The 27,321-nt window shown below is 34.4% G+C and overlaps 3 protein-coding genes and 3 non-coding genes across 7 annotated transcripts; 3 read left to right on the top strand and 3 right to left on the bottom strand.

Moving 5' to 3' along the window:
- Window positions 1-1,413: 1,413 nt before the first annotated feature.
- Window positions 1,414-7,910, top strand: LOC118037667 (uncharacterized). The gene is made up of 10 exons (XM_035043763.2): window positions 1,414-1,756; window positions 2,402-2,555; window positions 3,920-4,094; window positions 4,461-4,576; window positions 4,680-4,739; window positions 5,498-5,648; window positions 5,833-5,899; window positions 6,999-7,070; window positions 7,218-7,283; window positions 7,632-7,910. The coding sequence occupies exons 1-10, from the start codon at window positions 1,562-1,564 to the stop codon at window positions 7,764-7,766; spliced, it is 1,191 nt and encodes a 396-aa protein (XP_034899654.1). The 5' UTR covers window positions 1,414-1,561; the 3' UTR covers window positions 7,767-7,910.
- Window positions 7,911-9,646: 1,736 nt separating this feature from the next.
- On the top strand, window positions 9,647-15,406 carry LOC118037542 (nucleobase-ascorbate transporter 1). The gene is made up of 14 exons (XM_035043573.2): window positions 9,647-10,089; window positions 10,968-11,065; window positions 11,322-11,498; window positions 12,046-12,146; window positions 12,234-12,309; window positions 12,810-12,869; window positions 12,956-13,143; window positions 13,218-13,314; window positions 13,574-13,660; window positions 13,872-13,930; window positions 14,027-14,118; window positions 14,476-14,553; window positions 14,646-14,806; window positions 14,998-15,406. Exons 1-14 carry the CDS (start codon window positions 10,011-10,013, stop codon window positions 15,208-15,210), a joined length of 1,566 nt encoding a protein of 521 aa, XP_034899464.1. The 5' UTR covers window positions 9,647-10,010; the 3' UTR covers window positions 15,211-15,406.
- Window positions 15,407-15,880: 474 nt separating this feature from the next.
- On the bottom strand, window positions 15,881-15,967 carry LOC118041773 (small nucleolar RNA snoR77Y). Its single transcript, XR_004686371.1, has one exon. It is a non-coding gene; the product is annotated as a small nucleolar RNA snoR77Y (small nucleolar RNA).
- A 96-nt stretch (window positions 15,968-16,063) lies between these two features.
- Window positions 16,064-16,210, bottom strand: LOC118041796 (small nucleolar RNA snoR2/U65). The gene has a single exon (XR_004686376.1). It is a non-coding gene; the product is annotated as a small nucleolar RNA snoR2/U65 (small nucleolar RNA).
- A 190-nt stretch (window positions 16,211-16,400) lies between these two features.
- On the bottom strand, window positions 16,401-16,464 carry LOC118041803 (small nucleolar RNA U49). Its single transcript, XR_004686377.1, has one exon. It is a non-coding gene; the product is annotated as a small nucleolar RNA U49 (small nucleolar RNA).
- Window positions 16,465-22,701: 6,237 nt separating this feature from the next.
- Window positions 22,702-27,321, top strand: LOC118037400 (AUGMIN subunit 2). 2 transcript variants are annotated; one of them, XM_035043475.2, is made up of 7 exons: window positions 22,702-22,886; window positions 23,024-23,143; window positions 23,238-23,342; window positions 24,022-24,090; window positions 25,426-25,539; window positions 26,248-26,569; window positions 26,970-27,321. In XM_035043475.2, the coding sequence occupies exons 1-7, from the start codon at window positions 22,764-22,766 to the stop codon at window positions 27,005-27,007; spliced, it is 891 nt and encodes a 296-aa protein (XP_034899366.1). In that variant the 5' UTR covers window positions 22,702-22,763; the 3' UTR covers window positions 27,008-27,321. The 2 variants fall into 2 exon arrangements, with proteins under 2 accessions (XP_034899366.1, XP_034899291.1); XM_035043400.2 differs by having other exon boundaries at window positions 22,710-22,886; window positions 23,018-23,143.

Raw genomic sequence — 27,321 nt, forward strand, 5'->3', positions numbered from 1 at the left:
CTAAACTGATTTAAATATGAAAGTTCCCAAAATCTTTTTCAAAAACTTGTTTTTGTAGGATTTCCAGTCATTAAAATCTAACATTCTACCATTTCAAACTCATAACACCCTTGAGAAAACCATAGTTTTTAGAGTTTTTTAATAACCTCGTCAGCCCTAATTAAAAATATTTCTTCACCTTTCAGTCTAGTTTAAGCCTTTTCGAATCTTGGCTTTCTTCAATGTCTAGTCACTAGTTACATTGGACCCATGAAGTTGAGGTTTAAACAATACTTAGGCTTGACCACACTTTTTATCAATATGGTGTAGTAGATTCCTCCAGGCAAAATAGAAAGAATAGGGATTATTAATTTCTGGGTTTTTTTGGTTTGTATATAAATTGTTCGTGTAGTCGAATTTAATGAGTCAACGAGTCAATAAAATGATGGTAACCATATTTTTGATTGAGTTGGCTCGGATCTTATATGGACCAAGTAAATTGACAAAACGATTTATTGTCAATTAATTGAAATTGATATCTCATCCATGATGAGACTCGTATATAGGAAAAAGACGTGATGGAAAAACATGAGATGGAGAAATTGAATTATTTTCTTATGATAAGAATTTGAAAAATCAAAACACTTAGCTTTATTTATTTTTGTTTTAAAAATGTTTTTGAAAAAATTAATTTTTTTTTATTTTTTTTTATGCTTCAAATTAATATTTTTTTGGTGTTTTCAAATCATTTTGATGTGCTAATGTTAAAAATAATTTTTAAAAAATAAAAAAAAAATATTATTTTGATGTATTTTCGAGTGAAAAACACTTTAAAAAACAACCGTAACTACACTTCCAAATATGCAAAAGAAATCATGGAATTATGAATATAAAGGGAGTCAAGAATCTTAAAAGAAGAAAATTTTGATGTATTTTCGAGTGAAAACAATCGCAATCACATTCTTAAACATGCTTTTAAAAAAATCATGGAATTATGAATATAAAAGAGGAGTCAAGAATCTTTAAAGGGGAAATTTTTGATGTATTTACAAGTAAAAAATACTTTAAAAAAAATCATAATTATATATATTCTTAAATACATTTTAAAAAAATAATGAATATAAAGGGGAGTCAAGAATATTTAAAGGGGAAAAGAAAGAACCAGCCATCTATCACAAGTTTGCTATTAAATACATTTTTTCCCCTTATATTTTGCTTTTAAGATGGATGAAATAAACTTTAATTTAAGAGATATTTTGATAGATCCATGACAGAATTCTTGACATAAGGACTCACTGAAACAATTACGAAAGTTCAAGGTAGTATTTTAAAAACTAGTTTAGTTAATAGACTAATTTACGTTTGACCAAAGGTTCAGGGACTCGTGTGATTTAGCCATACACAAATAAAATTAATTTAAAAATTGTAACACAGAAGTTTCCAAGGGACACGTCAACGATGCACACCAACTTGACCGTTTAGGCATCACGTTCAGCTTTCAATTCAAGCGACTGGAAGAAGACAAACCATTTTCTCTTCGCCTTCGCTGGCTCCATCGGTTTCTAGCCAGGGTTTAAAATTTATGGCGGCATCCGCTGAGATCAGCGACGGAAATCACGATGCGGTGGAGCTGATCGTGTGCGACGCTTCAGCATCAGAACTGGCTTCCGATGAAATCAGTGGCGATGGTGCCGTCTTGGCCTCAGAGGAGATAACTCCTCTTTTGAAGCCTAAGATCAACATCTTTTCCGTGTCTCACTCTCGCAGAAAACCTAGAGTATTTTTACTCTCTATTTCTTTTCGTTCTTTCAATTTGTAACCATTCTTTAATTTATTGGTGATTTGTGGAAATTTGATTTCAATGTTTTGATTTTTTATTTAGGACGATTTAAGTGGAGTTATAGTAGAATGCTGGAGATGTGTGTTGTTTATTTTTTACAGAAACTTTCAAACTTCGCTGTTTCAGATTCTAATTGTCATCCATTTAGGCAAAAGAGCTGTTTTCATTTATCAACAAAATAAAAGAGTTTTTATTTTTCACTTTTCCCATATTTGAAGGAGGGCTAGTACAAGAAATTAGCTGAGTAACCCCAGCCTTTTGGCTCGTAAAAGAAAAGGGATAGAAAGAAAGAAAGTTAAAGCTGATATTATCAACAGAGTAGCAGGAAATGAACTGGGGAATCAGTGGTGTTTTTTATGGCTGAAGATTGTTGGGACACACATCGGCCACTGTGATTAACAATTGAGTCCTTTTTTTGTGCAAACACTAGACAAAAAAATATGCGTGGAAAAAAGTGTTTCGGACATATTGGAGTAATTCATCATCTGTTTTCATAGGCTCTTTTCGTTAGTGTTTGAAGTATGAATGAAAGGGGAAAAAAATTAGAGAAGTGAACAATGGTTATTTTGTATTTCTTTGCAGGAGCAAGGGACAAAAATACCTGATATAGAGACATTTCCGGGAACACAGCTTGTTTTGTGGATATGGGGTGGATCGAGATACTCTGGTCTATTATGTGTGGCCATATCATCAACCATCTACTTTGTCATGGAAGTTCTTTCTGATTTTTTCTCTGGTGAGTAACCTATTTACCCTTTTATAATTGAACATGAGTTTGTGTTCTAAGAACATACTTTGAGCAATTTTAATGCGATGGAATTTTATATGGAGTCAAAAATTGGTGACTAAGTGGAGAATTATTAGACAAAATGGAAGGAGAATAGTTTTTCAGTAATTGTACATCAGTTTCTCTATTGGACATGACGTGGAGCTTGTGTATGTATGGTCGAACCAAATATCTTGGGATTGTCTGGTACTGTTTTCTAAAACTTTTTGCTGTGAAAACTTTGAAACTTATCCCTGACATAAAACAAGTTTTGGCAGCATGTTTTTCACAAGAATTTTAGTATGACATGTAAGAATGACCCTCCATTCTTAGAGCATGCTTCCAATTCCATTGTACACAAAAAAAGATTTGAAGAAAATCTTTTTTTCTTTTTTTCCTTCCATGGTTAGATCTGATTTTTATTCAGATTGCTTGTTTATATAAGTTTTTAAGGATTTATCCATAAAGAAAACATGTACCTTTTAAAGTGGTACCTACTTCATTAAATAACATGTAATAATTTTCTAGGGAAAGTAACTAGTGGATGGTGGTCTTGATTCCTTATAAATGGGAGAACTTCTAATGATAAATAATTTTTCTTAAGTATTCTTGATACAATGATCTACATTGGATGGTTCTACAAATGAAAGTAAATGACAGTTAGGTTTTAGATCTGAAATCCATTTATTTAGTTTAGCTGACCTAGAAGTTAGAACTTTAGATGTAAGTCATGATATTTTGTTTTTGGCTCATATGTGAGCCTCACGGGATGTTCAAAGTTTCAAGAATATATGATGGCAGTAAATTAGTTGTTTGTGCCTTGTCTTGGGGTACACGCTTCTTTTTCTTTGCAACAATGTGGTATTTAGTTTGATTTGTAATAACTGGATCCTGAACTGTCATGCCATATCAATGAGGGTTGATTCTATAACAATGCATTTGGGATATGAGATTATAGGATGAAGAACCTGCTGGAAGAGCTCTTAGTGTTTTATGAGTTTGGAAGGGAATTTTAAGCTATTCTAAACTTTCTAGCATTCAGCAAGACCACAGATAGCATATGGTCACAGAACCATGGCAAACTTTTCATTGAATACAGTTACTTGTGGTTGGTATACAAGCTACATTCAATATGAATATATTTGAGTTTTCACATGTGATTTCTTGCTATTCCTGGGTCAAATTTTGGGGCAGGTTGGAGGAATGGAAGTTGTGTGGTTGTTAAAGCTTTTCAATTTGAGAATACCACCTATATGGAAATTTAGTAGGCTAGCTGTCATTTTTATTCTAGTTTTAATGATTCTTTTCTTCATTATTATAAATTGTAATGGCAGCTCAGTCAATTCCGTTGTTTGAGACTGCATTTGCAAGATGTACAATAACCCTGATATTGTCATATCTGTGGTTGAGAGGAAACGGACAGCCAATATTTGGACCAGCATATGCTAGGAAATTTCTGTTTTCAAGAGCCTTAACTGGATGCCTCTCATTGTTGAGTTTTATTTATTGGTAAGTTTCACTTCATGTCCTTGCTCCTCTTTGTAATTTTTACTACATATTTTCGTTGCTCATTAGAAATGAATTCTTTGAGTCATGTTAGTTTTGTATTTCTTGATGAGATATGTTGTAGAGTACTTTCTTCTTCCTAATCATGCAATCTAATTGCTAAGATCAGGTGACCATAGAATTTCACTGCAAAATTACCTTCCTACATGAGGTGATAATGACAGATTTGCTTAATAGAAGAGATAATTTTTTGAATGTTTTCTTGTTGCTAGAGAAGCAATGCATTGCCTGCTCTACCGTGCTTTAAAACATTCTTCCTTAGCTCTTAAAGTCCTAAACTTGTCTTTAAACCTATTTTTGTCCTTTCAGCATTCGAAGGTTGCCTTTGTCCCAGGCTATTGTATTAAGCTTCACAACTCCAATTATGGCTTCAATTGTGGCAAGAATAATTTTGCATGAGAAGTTGAAAACTGTCGATGTTGGAGGTATAGCAGTATTTCTTCATTTTTCTTATTATTTTCAATCGAAAAATTATACTACGTGTGCAATGGAAGGTAAATTCTTAGCTTGTTGCTGTTCATTTTGCAGGTCTTGCGTGCAGTTTCTTTGGCGTGCTCTTCATTTTTAGACAGATACTTACTACACAAGGTAGAGAAGTGAGTTAACAAAAACCTCTTATCCTGTGCCGAGAATGGATGTTTTAAATATTTAGGGACTGAATCAATTATTTTCACTATTTTATTTTGTCAGGAATCTCAATGATGTTAGTAAATTCCCTTGCCTTTTCATTTTAAGCTCTACTCTGCTCATGCATAGGTTGCTGCTGCATGTTCCATGCAGATGGTATTGGTATTCCTAAAGGAGCAATCTGGAACTATGGAATGTGTACTGCATCATAAACTCTCACTTTACCAACTTTTCTCTGCCCCTCCTCTCTGTCTCTCCATCTATTACTTATTTTCGACCATTCCTAGTACTGAGGACATCATAATGCTTCTGATGCAGAAGGATAATAATCCGTGAGGCCATTCCCAACTTTGATTTCTGCCAATCCTGAATGTGCATTTTTATATAAGAAAGAAATACGAATGCATTTATGATGCCAACATTTTAGGCCATTTAATGAAGCTGGTGTATTAGATAACCTCCAATGTTCTTCCAGTGTGAGCAGGTCCAATGCTTGCATAAGAAATGGTCATGTAACAGGGAACCAAACAATTCCTTCCCTCTTCCTTGATTCCATGTCCTTTAAAATTTGTTTGTAGCTTTATGTGCAGTGGGTTTTAGACATAGTTGCATTCTGCAATGAGGCTGCTAGTTTATCCTTCAATTGATTCTCTTTTGATAGAATTGTTTGTCACTGTTTATTGACTTATCTGTTATTTAACTTGTTCAATTTGTGACAGGAGCATTACTTAGAGTTGGGGAAACAAATTATATAGCCATCATGGGCAGGAACCATGTAATAACAGTGCTGGTTGCTTTGTTCTCATCAATTACTGGTGGAATCAGCTACTGCCTTGTAAAGGCAGGTGCAAAGGCATCTGATCAACCTTTGTAAGATTACCGACTTGTTTTATGGATCTCAGATGATGCTCATATTTTACCTTCTGCAACTCTAATCCAGCCGTTTCTCTTTTCTTACATAGTAATTTCATTTCTTTCCACACAATTAGTCATGTACTTTGCTCTTGTCTTGTATTAAACCTTGCTATTTTATCTCCCTTTATTCCTATTTTAGGGCCACTGTTTTTTCATTTGGCATACTGGCCACCCCTGCCACAGGAATATGTTCATTTGCCTTTGAGGTATGTTACATGACATTCTTAATATACACAATTTTTTGCTTAAGTGTTTTAATCCTGAAATTCCTCCGGCTTATTTGTGTCATTGTATTCCTTCACAATGGGCTTTGCAGCCTAAAATCCCAACGTTACCTTGGCTGCTTGTAACATTGCAGGCGTTTTGCCATTACCTTTTCACATTAAACATATGCTCTTTTGCTAATTGATGGTCACTATTGAAGTTTATTATTATAGAAACATGCACTTGAAATTTCTTTTAAAGTAGTCCTAACCCAGCCTAGATAGTTGCACGTTGGAATTTTGTAGTTAAGAAGATTGGTAATCATGAACCATTCTTGAGTGGAGGCACTGATGTAACAGCCCAACACGGCAAGCTATGTGCAAAGCCTGATGAATGCATTTACTCTGCCTACTCTCAACCCTGTGAAAAGTGAACAGGATAATGATATGCAGTGTATCTTAAATGCCATTTAGGAAACGAATCATTCTCCAGTGCTACTTTGTATTGACTAGAGAGGTCACCAACCTGTAATTATCTAGCTAAATGCATGGCTTGTAATAACACACGTTACATCATATTTTTCAAATCTTCACAGCCACCTCTTGAGGTCATGCAAAAGGAAAAGAAAAAAAGACATAATTTTGTCACACAAATTCTTAGCATCTAGTTGAGGGAGTGCTTAATGATTTATGAGTCTTAGAATTCCTCCATTTTCCCTAGCTAATCTTTTTCTTTCTAAATGGTTTTCCCAAGCTAATCTATTTATCAAATTCATGCTCGGCCTGCCAACCCTTTATGTTGATTATTCCTACCCCGTGTTAGGTAAGCATTAACAAGTTCTGGCTATGAATCGAATTCAAAATAGAATAAATATTAATGATTTCAAGAGAATTGACATTTTTAATTTTCAAATTTCCCTCAAAATGCATATTTGCATGAAGTAGCTGCATTTAATAACTGAACATGTCGCACCCATGAGCTTGCAAGCTCAAGACAAGACCATTACAGCAAGCAATTGTGTCTTTATCTGTTCAGCTTTATGCTATACATGTTTGTACCTTTGGTTGTTTGTAAATAATGAGTTCTATTTTCATATTGCAGGAATTCGTGCTCCCAAATTTTTACACTTTTTTTCTTATGCTTATACTTGGTCTTCTGTCCTTCTCTGCAGAGGTACCACGTTAAACTCTAATTCATATTCATGCTTGCCTTTTAGCACCCAAACAATGGTCCTGTAATTTCAAGAGTAGAGCATAGCTTGTCAACTCAGATTTCTGATTGTTTTGGCACTGGGCTTCATATGTTTGTGCTCTGTTCTAGGTGTTTTTTGCCCGTGGACTTCAGCTTGAGAAGACCAGCAAAGCTGCAAATGTCCTGTACATGGAGGTACTGTTTTGTTAAAAGATAAATCCCCCCCAGCCCCGCCTCCTCTCTCTCTCTCTCTCTCTCTATGTCCATCTATCTATCTATCACCATGGCAAACAGGATACAAATGCCATGCTGAATTCAGAGTTCCGAATCCAAGGCAGGGAACATTTTTGCTTGAAATACTAATACTCAAACTAATCATCCATCACGTTAGCTAGTAAACAAAATATAAAATGCCACCTCCTAGTTGTTCAACATGTGTTGTATAGACATGAACGTAGAATTTCACTCGGTTTTTATTTTGTTACATTTGAGCAACAGGTAAAAAATGATTGTCTGCTAACTATATGTTCTCCTGTCTTTCAGGTTGCCTTATCACAGTTATGGGGGATTGGTTCATGGAGGATAACTCCATCTTTTGGTGGATTGGTTGGATGTTTGCTTATCTTAATTTCAGTGTGTTGTACCATATATATTGGACCTGAAAAAGAGATGGAGTGAAAGATTGAACATTTCTGTCTTCTGGAAGGTATGCTCACCAGTTTTGAAAGCTTGAATTTCAATCTAGTTTTTTTATTTTTATTTTTGTCATCTTTGCCTCAGTACTTTCTGCGAGTGTGTAATGGTTTCTATTCTTTCTTTCCCTGTTCTTGTTGTTGATTGTGTGATCTAATTAATCGAAGTTAACCGAGAACTAGGGCTCGGAATTAGTGTTCTTCAGCTGATATAACGATGGTTTTTGCAAGAGAAAAATGTTGCTGGTTTCCCCTTTCCAGCAAGAATGTAAACCATTTAAAGGAGGCAAGACTCCTTTGTGAGCAGAAATTCGTAAATTCTCGGCATGTAGGCATTCATAACACCCTTCAGAGGATTATATCTATACTGCAATCCGTTGCGGTTGGGGTGGCTGTCGCCGTAGGAGTCAAGGAAAAATTAAAAAGAACAATAATATTAATGAGGCCAAACATTACATATCTCCCATAAATTTTAAATTAATTGAGAAATAGTCTCTAAACCCTTAATTTTGGAATGGATCTCCCTGCAACAATTTTCCTTTTGAAATGAGGTGTTTCTATTAGGTTTCCGTCCAATTTGAAGGATGCGACTAAAAAGGTGGATGTTCGGTTTATCCTTCCGTTACTTATTTCTTTCCTTCAAAACTCATTTATTCCCTTTGAACTCCGCATATTTATTTACTTTTCGAAAAAAAGAGATTGTAAAAAAAGCCCCACTAGTACCCTTTCGAGTGACGAGAGAGAGGGGGCAGATTCTTATCTTTTGAGGCTTGAAAATGAAATAACAAATTGTAAAAGAATAACGTTTTTTTTTTTTTAATAAATAAAGTTTTTGTTAAGAGAGGGAATCGGATTTTGGGGACGTGTCGCGATCGCGGGATACCTATAAGAATGTTGGTCCGAACCGAAAGCTAAAGCCACCACCACCACCCTTCTTCGTGACCAATCTACCCCTCCTTCTTCCACTTAATCTTCATATTGCCACTTACCTCGCTCAGCACATATTCTTCCCCCCTCCCACAAAAAAAAAAAAAAAAAAAAAAAAAGAAGAGAAAAGAAATCAATGAAAACAGATTCCCTACCAGAGAAGGCTCCAGGCTAGATGTTTAATGTTAGCCAAGTAACGTTACAGTGTGTCATTTAATACCCGCCAACTAGATCCCTGTTAACAATTAAGACCAGCTTTCATTTCGGCTGCCTGCCAGCCTTCTTTCCCATCTTCCGCTAGGTTTTACTCTCTTTTCATCCTTCCCTTTTTTTGTTTTTATTAATCATGAGTGTTCAAATAATTTAAATGTATTTTAACTAATTGTTTACTTATTAATTTTAAGATTATTTTCCGCTTTTTTATTTTTTCATTTGCTGTTTGTGTAGCCGGTCCATAAATTATCACAGGTCCCATAATTATATTATATATATATATATATATATATATATATAAATGTTTTTTCTCTAATTATATTTTTTTATATTTTCAAAATATATTTACATGTTAATATTAAAAATAAATTTTAAAAAATAAAAAATATTATTTTAATATATTTTTAAATAAAAACAATTAAAAAACAACAGTTGTCATGCAACAATTTTGGCCTGACGAGAGGGCCACCGATGACTTGTAACTTGAAGGGTTGCAAAAATTACATCTGACAAACTCAGGAGGCGAGGGCAGTGGTACCACCACCGTCGTCACAAAATCTTATTGTAGCATTACCGTACAGGAGAGGAGGGTGGGCTACCATTGTCGTTCATCTCATATAAGACGACACCGTTTCACCCAGCTGGTAAAAGTGTTTTTGACTGTTGTGCAAAAGAGGGGTCCCGGATGGCTATCTGGTAGTTAAAGGAGAAAATCAAGGGTGATTTGAAATTACAAAGACCCATTCAAAAGACAATACACTACTCACTCAAAGCCACCTACGTACTTCTTCAGAAGAAAAAGGAAGAGAGGGCTGAGCTGGGTTGGGGTGAGAGGTGCCACAGGCACACTACTGTGCACACGCATTCAGGGCTCGCCGAGTGTTTTTGGGTTTATAATTTTTATTTTGTTGTTGCCGCTGCTGCTTCACTTTTGCTAGCTTTTGTTCACTTTATATCTGTCCTTTTACTTTGTTCTAAGTTCCTTCTTCCTTCCTTCCTTCATTCAACCTCTTCTTCTCGATCATCCATCTACTTTTCCTCTCTTCTTGCTTTCTCTTTAATCTCTATAGTCTTAGTTCTGGTTTCGATAATGGCAGACATTATTAGTCACCCTCCCATGGATCAACTCCAGGACCTTGAATACTGCATAGACTCTAACCCTCCTTGGGGTACGTGCCCTCCCACCCCTCTATTTTTCGTGTTCTTAGCTTTTTTCTGTTTCAGGAGTTTGTTGGAGTAGCATGAGGTTATGGCTCAGCTACAAATACAAATGAGTTGAGATAACTCTCTCCCGCATTACGAACTTGAGTAAAACACGTGGGAGTGGAGAAAACGGATTTTTTTTTTTTTAATGATAACGATGATGAAGTGATGATGAAACTATCTATATACATGAGACGACGTTTCAAAGCTTCCTTCTTTCTGTATTTTTTTTATAAATTCCGATGATTTTCGTAACTATCAAACAACCGCGCTTTTCTCTTCCAATGGGATTGTTATGGCTTTTCCTTCGCATTGATGATGTACAAACAAAAATAGCCAATATGGGAAGAACTGCATTTGGTTGCTTAAGTGAAGCTGTGAACAAGTTTCTCCTTAGATTGAATAGTTAATTAGCAAGCAAAGCTACTAATTAATATTTTGGTCCCTTAAAACCAATTGATTAATATTGGTAGCTGCTGCTGGTTTTTAATGGAAAGAAAAAATGCAGTGGTGGGACCCTTTTTGGTTTTTGTTGAGGAAAGAACTTGGAAACCTGGAATTGCATATCCATCTCGAAATAATACTTTGTTCAGAATGGGATATTTTTGCAGCCATCTAAAACGTTGGTTGGCCGGAATACAATCTCATTTTTCAATGTTGGATACTTCAGTTTCATTTGGGTTGCAATGGAACCAGGTCCCGCAGCGAAACCCAATGACACACTTGCAGAAAATTGTTCAGTGTGTTTAAATGTTGACTGAAGCATGAAACATTGAAACTGTTTTTGAATGGAAACTCTTGATGTTCATGTGCTAACCTGTCTTCTTTACTTTCTCATTTGCAGCTGAAACCATCATATTAGCATTTCAAAACTACATTGTAATGCTGGGCACAAGTGTAATGATCCCTTCTGTACTCGTTCCAGCAATGGGCGGCACTGATGTAAGCATGTTATCCATTAAACTACCTTCAGCATGACTTGCATGTTTCGTTATTTACTCTTGGTTTAGGAACTTGCTATTTCAAAAATGGATGTTTGTCGTGATGGACCTACTCCCTCGATACTTTTGGTAATCTTACATGAAGGAATATTAACCTCGAAGATTTGGTTGGTGGGAGTACTGGTCACTGTTGTAGATCTTGAGCTGTTGTCTTTATGTTTTGATTTTTTGAACTTTATCATTGTTCATGCAACCAGGGTGACAAAGCTCGGGTAATACAGACTCTGCTCTTTGTAGCTGGCATTAACACACTTCTTCAAGCACTTTTCGGTACGAGGTTACCGGCAGTAGTGGGAGGGTCATATGCTTATGTGGTTCCTATTGCTTATATTATAAGGGACACCTCTTTGCAACGTATTACGGATGGTCATGAAGTAAGTTCCTCAATTTTCCTCTTGTTCTTTGTCTGCACGCTGTTGGGATCCATGTCAAAAATAGCAGTCGATCAACTTTTTATGCAGTGGCATTTGGAAATGAAGAGAACTAATCTTAGGAAGTATTTACACTGATAAACCTGGAGAGCTAAATGTTGTCTTTTACCTCGGGTCTTTAGCTAAATAAACTTTGGAATCGAGCCACCAAACAAATGTTGACCTTTTTGTGAGGAAGATGTGTCAGTGCAAACCCGCCTTGTTACATGAAGTCACCACGCCAAATCCCTCATGTCATATGTTTGAAATGTCATTTTTCATAAATGAAGTCACAAAACAAATGGTTCTCACAAAATGAACAAGGATACAGGCCTCGTATTTAATCATCATAATCATGTTGCATTGAGGGCCCAAATGAATGTCACCTTGATGGTAGTATTTCAAGTCCTAGATCTTCCTCGATTTCATTCCCTTTGCAGAAGTTATACTTAATAACTCTTTTACGTGGTAGGGTAATTGAAAGAGATCTTCCCATGTGATTGGTTTGCAGAGATTTATTCAAACGATGCGAGCCATCCAGGGAGCTTTAATTGTAGCCTCTAGCATACAAATCATCCTGGGTTATAGCCAAGTTTGGGGTTTGTTTTCAAGGTACTTTGGTAGAATTTGAAAATGTGAGATGACTGAACTGCCAATTTACCATTTCTTTTGTTCACAATCGTTTTGTCTCAATTGCAGGTTTTTCAGTCCTCTTGGCATGGCACCTGTGGTTGGATTGGTTGGTTTAGGATTGTTTCAAAGAGGATTTCCTGCTGTATGTATAGTGATGAAATTTTATGTATTTTTTTAGTTGGCATTGGTTGGTTTGGCCATGAAGGTGTCTCTCTTTGATGTTTTTGCATTTCTTGAGTCTAAATTCTAATTTATCATGGATAGCAAATGTAAGCTGCCTTTTTGTAGTTCTCAAGATCTAGCTCATCACTTTCTCATTGACATAGAAGCTATATTTTTCTATTGGAATCTGGGTTATTATGGAGCCTATTGATGAGGGTAACATTCCAGAATTTTAAGAGTATAGAATCTTCCTTGATCAATAGAAGTCCTGAAAGACTTTTCCTGATTTTTTGTGCAACATTTCCTTTTCAATTAGGGAGATCCAACATTATTCTTATTAAGGATAGCATTATGCACCTTTATTCCTCATAGTTATGATACTAGATAGATACCTCATTCCTCTCATGCTTTTCTTCTTTGCCATATTTTATTTTTTTTTTGAAAAATTAATGGTTTTCATTTTGCCATGCTATTTTTCAGTTGGGTAATTGTGTGGAAATTGGGATCCCAATGCTGTTGTTAGTTATTGGATTGTCACAAGTAAGCTGTCCTTTAGAGCTGGAATCATTTTCTTACAATATGAATCATTCCCCCCCTTCATATTGTTTGGATTCTGGGAATTGCAGTATCTGAAGCACGTAAGACTATCAAGAAGCTTCCCAATATTTGAACGATTTCCAGTGTTGATTTGCATTGCATTTGTCTGGATATATGCTATCATTTTAACTGCCAGTGGAGCTTACCGGGAGAAGCGATTAATAACTCAAAATAGTTGCCGTACAGACAGGGCAAATCTTATATCTACTGCCCCATGGTATTAAAGATTCAACTCCTCTAACTTACTGCGTCTTTACTTGTTTTGAAATTTAATGCATTATGTTACTTCAGGTTCAAGTTCCCGTACCCTCTGCAGTGGGGCCCACCAACATTTTCAGCAGGTCACTCATTTGCCATGATGTCTGCAGTTCTTGTGTCGATGGTCGAGGTATATCTTTAGTTTTGGAAAGTGCAATGTTATTATCTTCTTTATGGTACCCTATATTGCATTCTTGATTAGTTTGATGTGAACTACTTGTTTGGTTCTTTATCATGTCACTTCACAGTTCACACCTTCAAATGCTCGGGTGCATTTTGAAATTTAAACTAAGTACAAAAACATTGAATTGTACATCAAATCATATAGTTCCATTATTGACCTTGTCTCCTGACAAAATTCAAGCTCGTTCTTAAATTTGATGCTGCAGTCAACAGGTGCATACAAGGCAGCATCTCGTTTGGCTATTGCTACTCCACCTCCTGCATATGTATTGAGTAGAGGAATTGGCTGGCAAGTGAGTTATTTGGCACAAATATTACTCTCTCTGCATCTCCTGTCATCTAAACTTCTCGCTTGCTCAATCTAGCATCTTGGAAATGGTATCACCAACAATGTTGACAACAATTTGAACAATCTTGCAACACATATTCAGCAAACTTGTTTTCCTGGCTGGAACTGTCGTTTTTTTATTGGAGACTTGAACAATTTTTCTGTTGCTTTGGCAGGGCATTGGCATATTGCTTGACGGCCTGTTTGGAACAGGCACTGGCTCCACTGTTTCTGTGTAAGACATACTTGAATGAGCCATCTGGACCTTGGATCCTTATGTTGGTTTTAGCATGTCTTGGAAATTAACTGGAAACTTGGTTATGATTTTCAGAGAAAATGTGGGACTCCTTGGACTAACTCGAGTTGGAAGTCGCAGAGTTGTTCAAATATCTGCTGGCTTCATGATATTCTTCTCTATCTTAGGTTTGTATTACCTTCTGAGGCATGAATATATTTTCGGCCTGGCTTGTGGAAAAGAGTGCTATGCCTTTCTGGTTCAATCCATGAGGAGTTTTAATGAGAGACTAAGATGTCAAGCCAACTCAATCTTGAAATCATTTTCCAAATCGTCTTTTAGGAATTAAGTCCGTAACTTTACGTTTCTTTTTTTGTCAACTCCTATGAATCCTCCTCCTGATCATAATCTGAGAGCAGTATTCAGCTGAAGACAGTTTTTGTGTTGCAAGTTGAAATTATACTGGTTTATGATTTGATGGTTTCTTGATTAAAATTAAAGGTTGTCACTATAAATGGTTCCTTCAATCGATTATTTCCTTTCAGGGAAATTCGGAGCTGTGTTTGCGTCCATACCCTTCTCGATATTTGCAGCGTTGTACTGCGTTCTCTTTGGCCTTGTTGGTATGCCATTGTCTCACTTGTATGTTTATCTGATTGTATTTTGTCTTCTTAGCGGACTTGTTTTATTCTCATCTCCAACTTCTTGTTTTCAGCTTCAGTGGGACTGTCATTTCTTCAGTTCACAAACATGAATTCCATGAGAAACCTCATTATTACTGGGCTGTCACTCTTCCTTGGGATTTCTATCCCCCAGTTCTTCAATGAATATTGGAATCCCGCACACAACGGCCTCGTCCATACTCATGCTGGATGGGTGAGTATGCTTTACGCAAACTTGAGTATCCTTTAAAAAATATATTCAAGGATCATTTACAGATTGACATATAAAATCTGGGTACACGAGCATTTCCGTCATGATATCCGAATTGTTTCCTGCCTTTTATTATACATTGTAGACTTTTATCCACTGTCAAATGTTTAACGATGGATCTGGCCTTGTTGCAGTTTAATGCTTTTTTGAATGCCATATTCTCATCTCCAGCGACAGTGGGGTTGATCGTGGCGGTGCTTCTCGACAACACACTAGAGGTGGAGAGGTCAAAGAAAGACAGAGGAATGCCATGGTGGGTAAAGTTCAGAACATTCAGGGGAGACAACAGAAATGAGGAGTTCTACACTCTGCCATTCAATCTCAACAGATTCTTTCCACCTACTTAGGACAGTCATCAGAGCAACCCGAGCCAATGATCCTCTCGTCCAATTCAATTAACATTATCATGCTCAATTTTCTCTTAGAGATGTACATCCAAGATCATTTGACAAGTGTCTTAGCAGGATACATTCTTTTGTGGACCGCAAGGTTCAGGCATTTGATATCTTGAGAAGGAATAAGAACGGAAATTAGTTCTCAGCCTCGCTCAATCTTTTAGATGTTGCAGGAAAATAAATTGCAACTCCAATGTGAGGCAAATTTGTTTCAGCTCCCATTGGGAAGCTTCCTTTCAAGGCCTTGGCAACGCCATTTTCGTCCAAGTCCTTAATGTGAAGATAATCAAATTTCATTTAGCATTATCATCCCCCGTTTATTTTCTGCTTCTGCTTTAAAAATTCTCACCAGTTGAGCTTGATTTCGAGTATGTTTTATCTTACCATCAATTGCTAGTTCTTAAAAGGCCCTGAAGTCCCATGTTTTTCAATTGTTTTCTGATTCTGCCTTCCATCTCACCATTAGAGCTTGGTTTCGAGCAGACGACCAAGTTATGGGTATTTTTTTAGTCCAGCATCTCAATTCCATAATCATAAGACGGTGCCCTTTGCAGATGTTTGATTCCGGTGACAAAATTACTTTTATGATTTAAAATTTTCCAAAGGGAGGAATTTAAGTATTATGAAGCCTCAGACAGCCAGTAAAGATTGACATCAATGTGAAATTCAGCCGGTAATTCCAACATAAATAAACAATCATCATCGGCTCCATAACATTCTTTCCCTGCGCCCAATAAATCAATTATCTTTTAAAATTATGAGAAGTACTACATATATATATAAAAAAAGTGATAACAAATAGGAAAAATGTAATCGCCGAAAACGGCTCCATGGATCAACAGAATAAGATCCACAGATTCCTATCAGCAAGCGAAACATGGAATTTGTTTCGGTCCAATCATAGCATTGCAGGTCAATGCCATTTTGGCTACCAGCAACGTGGCATCGGACCTTGATCAATCCGAAATCAATATTATTTTGAAAAATAAAAACCCTCAGAGACCCGTTCCAAATCACACACACAACGACGCACGGTAGTCCACGCGATTCCGACCAACGAGCAGACCCATAGAAGACGAATACCGGAAAGGAAACGTTTCTGTTGGGTTGCGATTGGTGGAAGGAAAACGTGGGTACGTGAGCGATCCGCTGCTGATAAAGTGTCATACGGCACTTCCTATCTATGGGATTGCTTCCTCATAGGGGTTTATATTTGAAGAAAACAAAAGGAGCCTAAAAACCATGATTAAATCTAATGAAATTTTAAAAAACTCAAAGAAAAAACAGCGACTGTAAAACCCTAGAATTCTACTCGGGAGATTGCTGAGCGGTGATTGAGTCCGAGTTGAGGAGAGAGGGGCATCGATGGGTTTATATAGGAAGGTGAAGAGCAACCCTAGCTGCTGCTGCTGAACATTTCGCAGGGAAGAGTATTCGGCGAATGGATTAGGGCCTTCTTTGTGTCCAGGCCTGCACGAATATTATAGGCTCGATGAGAATGGATCCATATTTTTTTGCTTTTCGCTATATATCTATCATTTTAGGCTTATACAAGATCCGGCAAGGTGGTGCCGTTCAGCCATCTTCCGAAACCACTACAGGTAAAACCGACATATCGTTTGGCTGGTCAATCATCTAAAGGTTACATGGATTCTATTTTATCATTTAGATAATAGAGGAAAAGGCCAGATCAAATCAACTAAAACGACGATGGAAAATATCAAATGCCTCATCGAAACTCGATCAGTCTGCTCAATATAAACTAATTGATTATCATATAGGTAATAATAAATGAAAAAAAATTATTAATTATAAACAATAATGATAATAATAATTTCAAATTCATCTAAATTGGACTTTGCTTGACATAGCTTGTTTGACCACGCTAGCCTAAATGACCCGATCAACCATTTGGTTTAATATAAAAACATTACAGTTTACTCTTGTTTTAATCTTTACCTAAACCTTACTAGACTAACTATGAAACAATGAACCATCAAAGGATAAAAAAAAATTAGATTGAAACCAAAAGACAACGTTTTATTGAATCAATCAATCAATTCTAGTTAATTTTTTAAATTCATGGCCTCGAGTTATGATATGACTACAATGAGTTAACCAGTATGATAATTAGTCTCATCCATTTTTCTTCACTTATTTTCTTCCTGATTATGCCTTAATTGGATTCAGGAGGGATGATGTTTCAAACTAATTTAAAGAGTCATCAAAGAATAAGAGATCAAAAAAAAAAGTTATCAAAGAATCATGACCAAATAAAAAAAAAGGTTGCTCGAGGATCAAACAAAGAAAAAAATACACAAGTCAACATATGTGGAAGCCTCACCACATTCAAACGGTGTATAGGGCTTTATTTGAGCTCCATTCACGACCTTATTGGGTGGTACTAGAATCGTCACAATTGAATTTGGTTGCTTTTTTTCCTTTTATTCTCCTTCCTTTCCTTTTCTATCTCCCCTTCCTATTAGAGTTGGCTCGGCTTGTTTGATCGAGCTAGCTCAAATATAACTCAATCACCACTTTCAAAACCAATTAGGGTAAAAAACCTACAATTCATTGCTTGTTTTTAACCCTTGCTTAACTTGACCATACTTAATTGTGAAACAATGAACCATTAAAGCATAAAATTAGGGGGAAATTAAAGGATTGAAACCAAATGCGATATTAGATCAGCCTTGGTCATGAAATGACCACAATGAACCAACTCGGTATGGAAATCCATCACGTCCATCTCTCTTTCATTTTTTTTTTCTCCTCTATTAGATCTTGTATGGACTTAGGTAAGATGAAATTTAGGACTAATTTGAAAATTCATCTAAGAATGAGGGATCGAAATAAAAAAAATAAAAAATTATGAAAGAATCAGGGATCAAATCAAAAATAAATTTATTGATCATGGATCCAAACCATGAAAAACAATTAGCACATGTTATATAAGCTCTAGCACAAATGGAAGCCATGTTGCATTCAAGCGATGAATTGAGCTTTGTTTGAGCTCTATTCATGGTCGTAATATGTGATGCTATAATCTTCATGGTTGTCTCTTTTATAGGACAACATGTGTTCGGTGGTGAGTTGTCATTGTGCAGTCCTATCCTCCTCTCTCTCTCTCTCTCTCTCTCTCTCTCTCTCTCTGCATGTAACACCTAGAAAAAAAAAAAAAAACTTGTGTTCCCATCTATAGTAATATGTGAGAGGGTATATAGTGAATCCTCCATGTCAATCAGTTGTTTCCATAATTATTTTGTTTTTTACATTCTTAACAGGCCTAAAGGAGTTGGTTTAAATGGTAAAAAAAACTATTCAATATATAATTTTAAATTTAAGTTGTGTTTCTGATTTGTTAGTTATGTGATATATTTAAACGAGTTATTCTAAATTTTAGCTTTAACATAAATAAATGGATTTTGAAGGAGTCGTGAAAAAATTTTCACACATAAATTGGCTTGCGATCTTAGGCCAAGATGTATAGGTTCAATGTCTAAGCTTAATGGTTCTTGAAAAAATAAGTCACTCGTGAAACAAATAACTCTCAAATACTCAAGTCAATAATATATGAGAAAATTAAAAAAAAATATATAAGCTTAGAGAAATGTTGAGTTTGAAAAAATTATAAACCCTCTTATTTACTTGATAACCCAAGTATTTATAGACCTTAGTTATATTAGTTGGTCTCGAGATATGGAGAGTTGCATGACAATTGATTGGTGAAAATATTGGAGTCTAATATTGGTTGTAGTGTCTGGCCTTTCTTTAGTTGTAAGATTAGTGATTACCATTGACATGTTGGCTGGAAATAATCATTGATCGAGAAAGGTGTCTAATTACATAGAATATGGGTACATGTTTGCACTGTTAACTATTTGATAAAAAATATAGTATTGAGTGTAATCATTTGGGTTGGGGCCAAACGATAACAAGGCAACAAATTTTTTAAGATAAAAATTATGCATTGGATTCTTATTAAAAACTATATGGCATAAAAAGAAGTAGATGCAAAATATGATTAATATTTCTATACTTGTATAGTTTGGGAAAAAGTCCTTGAAAATATCTTTTTATCAAATTTAAATTATATATTTTACACTTTATTGATGACTTCGATTATAAAGAATCTTTCAAGGGTATCTAATAGCTTCAAATTAAAGTATAAAAATATTTGTTAAATGACATCCCGTTCTTAAACAATCAATGTTAATAACTTAACCATATGCATTGCTAATAATTTATTAATCAAATTGGAGATTCAATCAAATATTTTTGTTCTAAACAATAATTGCATCCAGGAATAAAGCTACATTGTATAAAAGGGTGTGATTTGCCCCTTTTAAGTTTTTCAACTTTTTTTTAATTCATAATAGTTATCTTATCTATTTCAAATATTATAGAAGAAGGTGTTTGTGATGTAATTTGTTTTCTAGTATTGTGAAATTTGTTAACTGAGGAATGAAAAGTTAAAATTTATACTTAATACAATGAATTAAAAAATATATGATTTGATAACTAGTAAAAAAAAGTTATGAATATTAATCAAAGACTAAAACAAAAGGTTGATTTTTCTAATAAAAAAAATAAAATATAGATGTACAAGTAAATATCTTATAAGTTATATTATAAAAAAAACTCTACTAGTTAACAGTAATATAGATGCAACAAATTATGGAATAAATGAAAAAGATAAGGCCATGGAAAGCATTTTCAAAGACAATTTTTATTTAATTATACAACAATTAAAATAAATATTAAAAAGAGTTTGAAGCATTTAGATTCAAGAAAGAAAAATATATTTCTTAAGTCAAAATCTTCATTTCCTATTTATGCATTTATTCCTTGTCTAGACAAAACATGTGGTTTTTATTAACAACATGATTTTTCAATAAAAATATAATATAAGGTAATTAAAATAAATACTCACAAGATTCTAATAATTTAAATTCATGAGAAAAAAAAATATTTTTATAGTCAAAATCTCATTTTCATTATTCATTTAGTTGTTTTATTTTGACAAAATATGTTTTTTATTGAAAGCTTTTTTTTAATAAAAACTTATTATGATTTGAAAATCAAGTTTCAACAATAAAAAAAATAATGTGTTGATATTTTCTACAACCTTGTAGGAAGAATAAAAGAATAATTAATTCATGAAAACTATATAAAAATTTACACTGAAAAAATATATATTTTATTTTCATTGAATATTTAAGTGCAACGTTTTAAAGAAAATTTTACAAATTAAATCTATGAATAATTACTCATAAGTTAAATGAAAATATTACCATAAAAAATTAAGATATCTAATCTTGTTTAGAAAAAATGACATAGTTTGGTAACTTTCTTTAAATATCATTCTAATTATTCATTTAAAATAATTTTCTTTTAAAATTAAAAAAAATAACAATCAAGTGAATAAAACTTGTCAAGCTTTAAAGGATAATCCAAGCGTGTTTGGACTTATAAGGCTAGGCTTTTATGTGTGGCCTTTAACAAAAAAACAAGCACTATTAGACATGGAAGGCCATGTAGGCGTGATTTTTCTTTTAGAAAATTACCTTGAGCATTTTATGGTTTACTTCTTTTTACACTTTGTCTTCGTTCTTATATATATATATATTAAAAAAAACATCTTGGTTTAATATAATTTTTAAATTTAGATAAAAGCAAATTAATTCCTTGTATATAAAAGTTCAAGAACAAGAAGACTTGTCGCAATAAAGGTTTTCAAATTTAAAGATAAATATATTGTGATTAGGTTTTCCAAATAATACTTAATCTGTTTAGAAATTAGTTTCCACACTTACAAAACTAAACGAACCCAAAAGAACATAAGAAAACCAAAAAAAAAATCAGAAACACACAAAACATGATAAAAATTCCAACAACCTATACCAGTTTAATCGATTTAGAAAAATGACTTATTGATTCTCAAAATGATTTGACTATTTTGGCAAAACAATCTAGCCAATTTGTGTAAATTCTAGAATTTTCTCAATAACATTAAAATGATATAATTGACTTCAACAAAAGTATATCCAATTCTTCCAAGGGGCAAAAATATTTTGAAAATAGTGTTCAATGACTAGTTTGATTTTTAGCCTTTTAAATACCCCTCACTTCAAAAAATAAGAAAGATCATTTAAGGCAAAATTTTGATCATATTTTCACTCTTAAACTACTTTTAACAACCCTAGTTTTATATTTTATTACTCCAAAAACACAAGGTTGAAATGTTATTGGTAAAATTTCTTCAAGCGCTTCATTTGTATTCCATTCAACTATATTGATAAAGTAATATTGTGGAAAGTGTAAGTGAAAATTAAAACACTTTGGAAACCTCCTAAAAGGTTTTTAAATTATTTGATACCTTTTCATTTACAAGTAATGGTGAGAAAAAGTTTGATAATCTTGTACCCGTCAAAAAGATTAGGTGGTATGTTTGATCCTTATCATGTGCAAAAGGATTGAGTTTGATCATAATCCTATAAAAAGATTAAAAAATGTTTCAATGTGACATTGCAAAAAAATATATATATATAAAGATTTGGTCTCAGCTATGAAGTAAATTATGTAAGTGTTAATGAAACTCTGGAACGTTAATTCAATATAAAGAAGTATGGGTTTTTCGAAACTTTATAAATATTTTAGTGCACACTCTTTTACATCTATCTCCTTTATTTATTGTGATTGTCTTGTAATGTTTATTGAATTTATGTATATTAAAGTTTATCTTTATTATTGTTTGAGTTGTTTATTTAAAATGATTATCCGCATTTATGTTCACTTAACATTTTCAGATAAGATAAATGGATTTTAATTAGAAAAATGCATTTTTTATCTTTATTTTAAATAATCCAAATTATTTTTGTTATGTATTTTGATTGATTTTAATTTTTATTATATAAATAATATAAAGTGAAAATTTCATTTTTTTTATTGAAATTAAATATATTAAAAGGAAAGAAAAAAGACTTGGATTAGCGATTCTAAATGTTTTAATAGAATTTAGATAAGTACTCTTTAAGAAGATTAGTACTATATAATTAAATAAAACATTCAACAAGCTCTCCACAATATAATATTATATATTTAAATTTCAAGAGATAGTCTTTAATTAATATTAATAACTCTTTTTAATATTTATTAACATATAAAATTTATTATTTATTATTTTAAATATATGCATTAAATTTTAAATTGATAATTATTATTTTTTTAATTACTAGAAAATATGAAATTTTTTTATATTTAAAAAAAGTTTAATTGACTCATAACGAAGCAACGGACCGATTATATAGCTTTATTCTAAAATTTACCATTTTTGTTTTTGCTAGAGGAAACTTTACTTGAAAAATTCAAACTGCCGTCCTTGACCTTCCACCCACAACACTGTGGCACCCACCCACGACACGATGCCTCTGTAAAGCCGTGACCTTTTAAAAAAAAAGAAAAACAGTAAGGGCGCGTTTGGGTAAATCAAATCAAATATTATTATGTCCATGGGCAACGATACAACCTGGGTTGGTAAAAAGCCCATCAGACGCATCGGTGGCATGTCCGATGCCCTCTCCATCGCTGCCGATCTCGGATTTGCTGTTGCCTCGCCCCCTTCTCAGGTCAGCTTCCTCTCTTACATTTCTCCATCTAGCTACCCGACCCGCGTTGCTGTTTTTATTGATGTTGTGTTGTTCAATTTTGGGCTTAAAAGACAAAAATCTCGAGATTTCACATGCTCATCGTTATTCAGGAACAGCTCGAGAAGTTATCCACCACAAGTGGCGAAAAGGGTGATGACTTAGTTAGAGTTTTAAGGGAACTAACTGCAGTCCAAAGAAAAATAGCTGATCTACAAGTAGAACTTCAGGGTCGCAAGGTGAAGCATCCTCGTTCATTTTCTGGACAGTAGAAAGTTTAATTGCTCCTTGATAGTTTAATTGTAACTGACCTGTGATGTAACTTCTTTGTAGGATGACAAAAATGTGGCGCATTTGACGCATGTCAGTGAAATGGAAAAGAAGATTGACACATTATCAAGGATTACTACCGTACTGAAGGATGTCATTCATAATAAGGTGATCTATCCAGTTTTTTTTTTTTAACTGTGCGCATTACTGATATTTGATGCTTCTATGCCTGAAGCAAGATGCATTGCAGAATTCCATGAGCCCATATGCTTGTTTAGTGACATGATTTTTCTTGCTTGTTCTTGTCGATGTGAACAATCTTCGCAATCTCTGATAATTTTTCTTTCCCATATGATTTATTAAATGTATAAATTACTTTAAAACTTATAGAATGGTCGTAAATATCGCTTTTGGTTTCACATTAATTGTCATCTATCGTGGTGCTGAAATTCACTTTCTTGACTATTAAATACCATTGCCTCTGTTGGGAAGGGAACCATGTACAATCAATTTCCAAATTCCAACTGACAAACTGAGCCTATATGCAGATAGACTTAGCAAAAAATGTTTCTGAACCTGGAGGATTTCTTGTAACTTATTTGCGACACCCATGCTGTAGAGTTCTTTTGTTTCCAGTATTGTGGCTGGTATGCTGGTTTATGTGGGATGACTTTTACATCCCCATGAAGTACTGGGCTGAGTTTTTCCCTATAATATTTGGTTTTCTTCTTCTGTATCTCTCCTTTCTAAACTTGCATGGATTTCTTCGTATTCTGCTCTTTTCTTTCAATAACTTTATTTGTCGCAATGGCTAATGTTTATGCTTGTCTTTTGCAAATATTGGCAGGATCGCATTATAGCTCGTCTTCAACAACCATATTCACTGGATTGCATACCGGTAGAAGCAGAATACCAGGTTGGTCATTCAATGATAGTGTGCTTTTGTAACACAGTTGACTATAACTTTTTTTTTCTCTTGTAATTGTTGTTTTCAGAAACTTAGTTCATTCCATGTGTGAATTTTCACTTGCATTGAGTGCTATAAGAGCAACTTATATGGTATTCCTGTTAAATCAGAAGCATCAACTGCAGCAAACACCTTTTCTTGTCAAGTAGCCATTAGGAACTGTTGCAACCAAAAACCAAGACTGCTGCTGCATTCACACAAATTGATGTGTTGTCATCAATGTGGGTGTTGGGTTTTTGCGTTCAGTGACTTAAGATTTGATCACGGGGATGATTTTTGACCCTGCAGTGAGAACTGAAGTTTTGAACTCAATAACCTCTCTATCAAAGGCTAAAGCTTAGGGTTGTTCTTAAGTAATAGTCATGGGTGCCTCTGACCAAGTTAGTGAAGAACAACAGTTCATTGAAACATTGGTGACTTTAGGTTACTTCTATGCATCTGAGTGATGGTTGCATTGCATATCAGCCTGAAAAACATAAGTTGGAGGTTTTACGCTTTCTATGCATTCATCTTACATTGCTTCTCTATCTTGATTTGATGAATTGCGAATTTCTGTATTGGAGTCTTACTGTGAAGTTGTGAGAAAATATCATGAACTTAAATTTCAATTCCAAGATTAAAATCTCAGATTAGATGCAGTTTCTGACAATTTAAAAGATGAACAAAATTTTGTTGTATCTACTAGTCCATTAAGCTTCATGACATGAGATGATGAGAACGCTTCTGCATATAACACAGTTGTGATCTAGGTGCAGCAGTCCTTAATGCTGACATCAAGTGCATAGAGTTAGAGATTGAGTAAAGTGGGCTTTCTTTCGTTAAACTCTGTTTATAAAGCAAGGAATGATCTAAAGAGAAAGCAATTATTAAATAGCAGATCAATGCTGAAACTAGACAGATTGCTAAAGTGGACCTCGTTGACAGTGACATTTAGTGCTCAATGGATTCTTGTGGCATCTTTCCTCTGTCTCAACAGATACATGGTTACTGAACAAATTCTGGGGAATGAATGTTAATGAAAGATGGATAGAGTACATTGGTTTCTTTCAACTCTAGACTCATCTATAGTATTGAGTTCAAAAGTTTCGATGTTGCTGCACCATGATTTTTCAGTGCAGAATAGAGCATCCTAGCCACTCAAAGCTATGGATAAAAGAAAATTGATGGTATTGGAGCTTGTGAATGCACTTTATATGCGTGTATGTGTATTTTTAAGAGTTGAGTTTGTTAGTACTATATCAGCAGTTCTGACTGTTTATGACATCTTTTGCTTTGATGGTGCAGAAACAATTTTCAGAATTGCTGATGAAGGCCGCTGGTGATTATGGTGCTTTGACAGCTTCAGCTGCAGATTTCCAATGGAGCCAGAACTTCAAGGAGTCCCCTTCAGTGTGGGGGGTATGTTCATAGAAACACTGGGCATAGTTTAACCCTTTTACATATTGATATTTGTTTATGCTTTTTGAACATTTTTGGTGCCAATCTCCGGTCCTGTTATCTTCATTCTTTTGTTGGAGTCACAATTTTTTAACTATCAAGTGAATCAATAATATTTCTAGAAATAAATAAATAAATAAACCCACCATATTGCTATATATGAGTTTGATAACCATTCAGTGAAGTGTTATTTGATAGCCTTAGGGACCACATTGATGTGTTACTTTTGCTTTTTTTTCTTTTTTTTTTTTTCGCTAATGGATTTTGCTTTTTGTGAATGGCTTTTGAAGGCAAAATCCATCCTTAAGAATGGAATCTTTTTCCAAGAATGAAATGACCACTTATTTTAATGAATTATTGGAAGGCTGAATGTGTTTAATCTTGTTGAGCTTCCTGGAAACGTCAGTGCTCTTCAGTCAATTTTAATAGGAATGCCAAACTGTTGGCAATTAAGCAATATTTCTAATGATACTTTTGTAATTTTGGATAGGATCTCATTGCTGCTACCTGTGAATTTTACATGTCATGAAACTCGAGATCATAAGACTTCATTTTAATGTGGTTTGCAAGCGATGAGCATCTTCCTCAGAATTTTCAAAACCTATGTTAGAGTTATGGGAAGGTCTTGCTTCACAATCTGACGTTCTTTCTTTTTTTATATTCATGCAGGAAATGTTACGTCCTATTCCCGTTGCTTTAGCATCCTGCACTCGATTCTTTGAAGCCATGTCTGCCATGAGAGAATCATTTGCTACCCTTCAAAATTTGAGAGGTGGCCATTTAGGTAAAGATTCTTCAGAGAGAGTATTTGGGGGTTCAGACTGTGTGACTCCTCCCTGGAGAAATGACTCAAGCTTTGATGACTTGGCAATCAGAACTGTGAGGAGACAAGAACTTGAGCGGCTAGAAGCAGGTGATGGAGGTGGCGTTCATCAAGCCGATGACACAAGCCATAGGAGGTTATCTTGGCCTCCATCTGTTAAACACAATGGTATATAATCAAAACAATGCCATTCATGACAAGTTTTCTTAGATTGTATTCTACGTGAGAGCATTTTCATTGCAAGGAAATCCTCCTTGATATCCTTCATTATACCATGAAAACAAACACAATGTCATTTTGGCTTGTTTTTTAATCGTTATATCGATATGAACTGCATTTGCTGTAAGGTGTCACCTTTTCTTCCATGCTTTGACTTGGAAATATCGAGCTATATACTGTTATTTGGTAAACAATATGGTGTCTATCCAAGTTTATGATCCTCAATGAAACAGATGTCAAATGATTACGATGGCTTCAAGGCTCTCTTTTACCTTACTCTTTTGTTCCACAAAAGGAAAGTAGTGAAGGTTGTGTTTATTAACCCAAGACATTTTAATTTTCCTGACAGAGGCCCAGACAACCTTAAGCATTGCAGCTGATTATTGAGTACGCCAAGGGAGCAGAGACAGTGTTCTTCTTCTTGTATGTTTTATTTTTTATTTTTTTGTAGACAATAGTAGAACAGGTAAACTACATCAAGAGACTATCTCGTCTACGGTTTTGAGCCCTCTTCTTCATAGTTTGAGGGGTTCAATCCAAGCTCTCCACAATGATACGGGGTGGCTTCAAAGATTAGTTTTGCCCACATAAGCAGACTCCCTTGTAGGAAATTAGGAAAGACTAGATAGGTGTCCGTGTTATACTGAAGGCTTGGCTTGGTAATATTTTTTTAATATAAAAAAATGTCTCAGTGATGATAA

The sequence above is a fragment of the Populus alba genome, chromosome 14 (genome assembly GCF_005239225.2).
Source record: "Populus alba chromosome 14, ASM523922v2, whole genome shotgun sequence".
Taxonomy (NCBI): Eukaryota; Viridiplantae; Streptophyta; class Magnoliopsida; order Malpighiales; family Salicaceae; genus Populus; species Populus alba.